The following is a 7,859-nucleotide window of genomic DNA, read 5'->3' on the forward strand; positions in this document are numbered from 1 at the left end:
TCTCTCAAAAATAAATAAACATTAAAAATAATAAAACATAAAAATAAATAATAGGAGGAAACTTGGAAAATTCGCAAATATATGGAAATTAAACAAACCTCTGTTGAATAACAAGTGAGTCAAAGAAATCAAAAGAGAAATAAGAAACTATCTTGAGACACATGAAAGTAGAAACACAGCATACTAAAACTTATGAGATCCAGTTAAAGGGAAGCTTATAGCAAGGAATATGTACATTAAGAAGAAAGAAAGACCTCAACTAAAAACTTAAAATTACATCTTAAGGAATTGAAAAAAGAACGCACTAAGCCCAAGGTTAGTAGAAGGAAGATAGTAACAAATACCAGAGAAAAAATAAATGAAATAGAAACCGGAGAACAAAATAAAAGACTTAAAAAATTTTAGTTTTTTTAGACAAGCAAAACTGACAAAGCTTTAGCTAGACTAAGGGAAAAAAAGAGAAGAGTCAAATAAATAAAATCAGAAATGAAAAAGGAGATTTTACAAAAGATAACACAGAAATACACGGTTTTACAAGATATCACTATGAACAAATACACACCAGAAATTTCAATAATCTAGTAGTGGTATATTCCTAGAAAAATAATCCTTCTAAGAATGAATCATGAAAAAATAGAAAATTTGAACAGACCAAGAAAGAGTAAGAAGATTGAATCAGTAATCAAGAACCTCCCAAGAAAGAAAAGCCCAAAACCAGTTGGCTTCACTAGTGAATTCTACCAAACATTTAAAAGAGAATTAATATCAGGGTTCCTGGGTGGTTCAGTTGGTTAAGCGTCCGACTCTTGATCTTGACTCAGGTTATGATTCCATGCTTTGTGAATTTGAGCCCCGCATCAGGCTCTGTGCTGATAGTGTGGAGCCTGCTTGAGATTCTCTGTCTCCCTCTCTCTCTGCCTCTCCTTTCCTTCTCAAAAATAAATATTTTTTTAATTAAAAATACAAAAGAATTAATATCAATTCTACTCAAATACTTTCAATAATGTGAAGAGAAGAGAACACTTTCAAACTCATTTTATGAGGACAGCACTTACTCTGGTATGAGTGTCAGACAAGGACATTACAAGAAAAAATTACAAGCCAATATCTTCAGTGAACATACTATAAGAATCCTCAACAAAATACTAGCAAGCCAAATTCAATAGCTCACTAAAAGGATAATACATAATTAAGTGGGATTATCCCTGGGATGCAATGATATTTCAACATATGCAAATCAATAAATATGATATATTACATTAACAGAATACAGGATAAAAATGATATAATCATCTTAGTAGATGTAGGGGAAAAAAAAACATTTAACAGAATTTAACATATTTCATGATAAAAACTCTCAACCAAGAGGTACAGAAGGAATGTGCCTCATAATAATGAATGCCACACACCATATTCAACACAGAAAATCTGAACTTTTCCTCTAAAGATCAGAAACAAGACATGGGGGGCGCCTGGGTGGCTTAGTCGGTTAAGCGTCCGACTTTCGCTTAGGTCATGATCTCGCAGTCCGTGGGTTCGAGCCCCGCGTCGGGCTCTGTGCTGACTGCCAGCTTAGAGCCTGGAGCCTGTTTCAGAGTCTGTATCTCCCTCTCTCTCCGACCCTCCCCTGCTCACGCTGTCTCTCTCTCTCCTAGAAATAGATAAAACACATTAAAAAAAAAATAATACAGTCTTATTTATAATACTATCTGAAAGAATAAAATATTTAGGAATAAGTTTAACAAAGGAAATGGAAGATCTGTAGACTGAGAACTGCAAAATACTGACTAAAGGAATTGAAGAAGACAAATATATAGAAAGATATCCTATGTTCATAGAGTGAAAGGATTTATATACTTAAAATTTCAATACTATCCAAGATGATCCACAAATTCAATGTAATCTCTATCAAAATACCACTGACATTTCTCACAGAAATGGGAAAAATAATCCTAAAATTTATATGAAACCATAAAAGGTCTTGAATTACTAAATCAACTTTTGGCAATAATAAAGGTGGAGACACAATACTTTCTAATTTTAAATTATATCACAAAGCTATAGCAATCAAGACAGTATAAAAACTGCTACCAGCATAAAACAAGCACAGGGACCAGTGAAATAGTATATAGTGAGCCCAGAAATAAACCCATGCGTATACAATCACCCTTTGACAAAGACATCAAGAATACACAGTGGTGGAGGGGACGGGTGGGGAAGGATCGCTGGCGAGATCCCGAGGCGAGGCTCGCGCCCCCGCCCCCGCCCTGGACCGCAGCGCCCACCCGGTCGGCCTGGCTCAGCCATGATCAAGGCGATCCTCATCTTTAACAACCACGGGAAGCCCCCGCTCTCCAAGTTCTATCAGCCCTACAGTGAAGATACAAAGCAGCAAATCATCAGGGAGACATTCCATTTGGTATCTAAAAGAGATGAAAATGTTTGTAATTTCCTAGAAGGAGGATTGTTAATTGGAGGATCTGACAACAAACTGATTTATAGGCATTATGCAACATTATATTTTGTCTTCTGTGTGGATTCTTCGGAAAGTGAACTTGGCATTTTAGATTTAATTCAAGTATTTGTGGAAACGTTAGACAAGTGTTTTGAAAACACTTGGATTTAATTTTCCATGTAGACAAGGTTCACAATATTCTTGCAGAAATGGTGATGGGGAGAATGGTATTGGAGACCAACATGAATGAGATTGTTACACAAATTGACGCACAAAATAAACTGGAGAAATCTGAGGCTGGCTTAGCAGGAGCTCCAGCCCGTGCTGTATCAGCTGTAAAGAATATGAATCTTCCTGAGATCCCAAGAAATATTAACATTGGTGACATCAGTATAAAAGTGCCAAACCTGCCCTCTTTTAAATAAAAATAAATAAATAAAAAGGCCACTCCTAGGTAAAATCCAGGGGGAAAGTCATCTAAGTTTACCATGCAGTTGTTTACCAAAAATAGAGAAGAGTCTTAACTTTTGCTCTTGGATTGAAGTCAAGGTACTGTAGAGAAGTTGTGTAAAATCAGTATGGAAGTTCAATGGTTCTTTTCCTGCTCAGTGATTTTGAAGAAATGGGGTAGTTTTCCAGTGTGATATTTCGCTTTCTTTTCTAAACTGCGGTCCTGTGTCCACGTAAGGCATGCCTCTCTGTACTGGCTACTTACTACAGTATTTCAAGAAGTGTTGGACACATTCCTTTCAACTGTGTACAATCCAAAATGTTGGTGTTTTGTATGGATCACAAGTGCAGCATTCCATTGTTCTTTCTGTTACTTGTCACACTTGTTATTTAAAGAATCAAGTATGTATTGCATGAAAACATTATGACCTTTTTCTCTTAGTTTAAATAAACTCCAAGGTAACTGGAAAAAAAAAAAAAGAATACACAGTGGTGAAAGCATTGTCTGTTCAACAAATGGTGCTAGAAAAATTGAATATCCATATGCATAAGGATGAAATTGGTGGCCTATCTTATACCATACACAAACTTCAACTCAAAATGAATTAAAGATTTAAAGCTAAGACCAGAATCCAAAGAAGTCCAAGAATAAAACATGAAGGAAAAGCTCTTTGACATTGGTCTTAATAATTATTTCTTAGATATGACACCAAAAGAGCAGGGAACAAAAGCAAAAATGAACAAATATGTCTATATCAAACTAAAATTTTAGGTATAGCATAGGAAAAACCAAGATGAAGAGGTAACACATGAAACAGGTGAAAATATTTCCAAACAATATAGCTGATAAGATACAAAATGCATAAGGAACTCCTACACTGCCATAAAATAAAAACATAAACAAATAACCTGACTTTACAATGAGCAATGAACCTAAATAGACTTTTTTTTTTTTGAAAAAAGAAAGGATGTTTATCAGTAATCATCATGAAAACACAAATCAAAACCACTATAAGGTATCACCTCACACCTGTCAGGAGGGCTATGATAAAATGAAAAGGTAAGAAGTGTTATCCAGAGTGGAGAAAAAGAAATCCTTGTACACTATTGCTTGGAATGTAAATTGGTACAGCCACTATGGAAAACAGCTTGGTAGTTCCTCAGGTAACTAAAGATAGAGCTACCATATGATCCAACAATCTCACTTCTGGATATACACATTCAAAGGAAATGAAATCAGGACCCCGAAGAGGTAATTGTACTTCATGTTCACTACAACATTATTTATAATAGACAAGATAGGAAAGATAAGTGTCCACTGGCAGATGAATGAATAAAAAAAAATGTAGTATATGGATACAATGGAATATCATTCAGCTATAACTAAAGGAAATCCTATCTTTTGCTACAACAAGGATGAACTTGTAAGGCATTATGCTAATAAAATTAACCAGACACAGAAAGAAAAATACTGCATTATCTCACTTACATGTGGAATCTAAAAATGTGAAACTCCTAGAAACAGAAAAGAGAATGGTGATTACTAGGGAATGGAGGGGGAGCATTTGGGGAGATTTTGCTCAAAGTGTACAAACTCAGTTGTAAGATTAATAAGTTCTGAAGATATAATGAATAACATAGTGATAGAGTTAATAATGTATACTTGAAATTTGCTAAGGGGGTAGATCCTAAATTTTCTTGACATACACACGAGAGGATAACTATGAGGTGATGATATGTAAATTAGCTTAACTGTGGTAATCATTTCACAGTATATATGTATGTCAAAACACTACTCTGTACATCTTAAATATATATATTTTTATTTGTCAATTATACCACAATAAAGCTAAAAAAATAAAAAGCACTCAAAAGGAACAGAAAAAAGAAAATGTAAGGAAAAAAACCCATGTTTTTAAAAAAATTTTTAAATGTTTTATTTATTTCTGAGAGAGAGAAAGAAAGAGAGACAACGTGAGCAGGAGAGGGTCAGAGAGAAAGGGAGATACAGAATCTGAAGCAGGCTCCAGGCTCTGAGCTAGCTGTCAGCACAGAGCCCTACGCAGGACTCGAACCCATGAACCGTGAGATCATGACCTGAACCAAGTCAGATGCTTAACCGACTGAGCCACCCAGGTGCCCCCAAAATCCATGTTTTGGTTGATAAATAGGGACAAATAATAAAAGAGATGGTATGACATTTTTAGGAGTTTGGGCTGAACTACTCAGACCAGAGCTGCACGTTGAAATGTCTTCAGAGGCCAGAGTGGAAATCTGATTCTGTGAAGTTGGCAGTAGTAATCGGTATTGAGTTGCAAAAACTGTGAACTACTGGAGACCTGACTCACTTCTTGCTAAAAATTCTCCAAGTTCAAATGACTTTAATACACAGTACTAGCCAACAAAATTCTCCTTAGGTCATACTTGCTCAAAGGCCAACAGATTATATTGCCTGCAAGGGACCCTAGGTAGTCACTGAAGAAATTTAATGATGGCATCATGTTAACATGATCTATAGAGGCATGAATGTCCATGATTGCTACTCTGTCATGTTAGCATACAGAGCATACTCAGGGAAGGTGAAGCAATGAGACAGAGTATTTTGAATGTCTCGCATTACACTAGACACAGAGGAATACTCAACAAATAGTAATATCTTTCCCCATTCTCACCATTTCTGTCTATCTGTAACACTATAATAAAGAGAAATCCGCATAAGGGAGATCCGTATTGATGGTATCATAATAATGGTAGTTTCCTATGATTGCTATAACAAATTGTCACAAACTTCATGGCTTATAACAATAGAAATCTATTCTCTCACAGTTCTGTAGACCAGAAATCTGAAATAAGTTTCACAGAGTAAAAATCAAGGTATTGGCAGAGGTGGGCTCCCTCTGGATATTCTAAAGCAGACTCTGTGCCTTGTGTATTCCAGCATCTGGTGGCTGTCAATATTCCTTAACTTGTAATCACACCAGTCAAATCTCTGTCTCTCTGGACACATTCCCCCTCCTTTTGTTAAAGCTTACTTGGTCTCCCTGGTGTAAAGGTATATGTGATGGCATTTACAGCCCACTCAAATAATCCATGATAATCTCTGCACTTCAAGAATTTTACTTTTTAATCACAATTTATGTGATATATGGTAATAGTCATAGGTTCCAAGGGTTGGGATATGGGTATCTTCTGGAAGGCTATTATTTATCTGGCCATAAGCAAGAAATCTGTTTTTGGGTGCAAATTGTTTTGGAGTTTGATTTCGTCAGAGTTCTCTGGAGAAAGAGAATCAATAGGATACATACATATATACTATTCCAGCAGAAAAGAAAAACTACTGGACTTTGAAGCAACCCTTTCTTCTACTTCTTCGCTTTATTATAGATGCAGGTATCTTCAAAGTCAGAAGTTAACTACATTTTTCAAGGTGTCAACAATAATATTATTTTATGATAGAACAAATACTACAGTTGCCTATAAACATCCCTGCCTGCATAATAAAATGTTCAAGGTTATTTGCAACAATGATAATTTGCATCTCCTTGGTCGTGATGTTTCTGATGCCTGGTTGACAACACTAACACTGGAGCGTTAGCTGAATGGACCATCTGCTTGCTTCTCCCTCACACAATGGTAGCAGGAGGGCCCCACTCTGCATGACAACTTATCAGAGCTTCCTTAGTTCTACCTGGTCATTGGGAGTGCTGAAAACCCATACTGTTTTGTATTCATTTATGGGATTCTTTCTGGTATTCACCACATTTTGAGAAACACTGTAGTTGGCAGTTTTACTAAACAATGGGGAAAAACAGCAAGTGCTAAAAAATTGCAGAGCCCATGTGATTTATAGAGGGATTTATAGAAAACTGTAAGATGAAATTATAGGTAAAATAAAGGAAGTGTTTTGAAGCAATCTTTCCACTAACAGTTTATGGGAAGTTTAGTATTGCAGCTGTCCAGGAAGCCTAATTATTCCAGTCTCTGTGGATTTACAAAACATACACATAATAGAGAAGGAAAGCAAGTGGAAAGACAGTAAAAGATGAACATTCCTCTTTCTCTTTATTCTAGATATGTAATAAAAACCTTACATTTGTGAAGCATTACACAAATTCAACAAAGAACTGAAAATAGCAAAGTTTCAGTATCACGTAAACCATCTTAATAAATAACATGGAAATACATATAATTAAATACCTTACTACTATCATAATAATGGAAGATGCAGAATAAAAATATGAATGTGAGAAGAATTTAAATTTGTACAGCATCATGACAATTTAGAAATGATCAGTTATCATAATTACATATTAAAAGTTGATGGTATGCATTTTACTACAACAGATGGAATACAGGGTCATTCTTATAGTTTATTCTAAAATGATTTTTGGAAACACAAATATAATGATGTCAAAATATTAAAGTAAAGGGAAATAATATAATTACATGACAAATATGACTTTATTAAGTAAAATATTTTTATAATATTTTAGAATGCTTCAAATTTAAATGTGGAATTAATCACTGCCCTTATGTTTAGTGGTTTCACAATAAGGAAGATTTCTGAAATTATTTAACAGGCAGTGATATGCCAAGAAAATGAAGTAACTACTACTATTTATCTTGGATGTGTCTCTGTCTTGTGCATGATTAATTTTTTTTTATATCATCAGAAAAAAAATCTTCTATTGCTTTATTTATCTCCTTTTAAATCTGCCAGAACTGCTCCTATAATATGATCTGCCCAAATAAAAAAAATAAAAAAACAACTCTTTAAAAAAGTTCATTCCTGCAAAAACATCACTCCCATGAAAAAAAGATATCAACAATATGAAGGGGGCGGTTTCACTCCCCATTAGGATGCAGAAGCACACAAAAGATCTCACTCTTGCTGAATCAATAGTGAGCCACCAGAAAAACAGTCATTCTTTGTTATAAAGCCAGTGACAAGCTA

The 7,859-nt window shown here is 35.0% G+C and overlaps 1 protein-coding gene across 1 annotated transcript; it reads left to right on the top strand.

Annotated features, from left to right (window-relative positions):
* The first annotated feature begins 2,214 nt into the window (after nt 1-2,214).
* On the top strand, nt 2,215-3,029 carry LOC144229341 (AP-3 complex subunit sigma-1-like). The gene is given in 2 exon segments (XM_077761384.1): nt 2,215-2,612; nt 2,615-3,029. Coding segments are annotated over 2 exon segments (573 nt in total). The 5' UTR covers nt 2,215-2,305; the 3' UTR covers nt 2,881-3,029.
* The last annotated feature ends 4,830 nt before the right edge of the window (nt 3,030-7,859 follow it).

This window comes from Crocuta crocuta, unplaced genomic scaffold (assembly GCF_008692635.1).
Source record: "Crocuta crocuta isolate KB4526 unplaced genomic scaffold, BGI_CrCroc_1.0 scaffold263, whole genome shotgun sequence".
Classification (NCBI taxonomy): domain Eukaryota; kingdom Metazoa; phylum Chordata; class Mammalia; order Carnivora; family Hyaenidae; genus Crocuta; species Crocuta crocuta.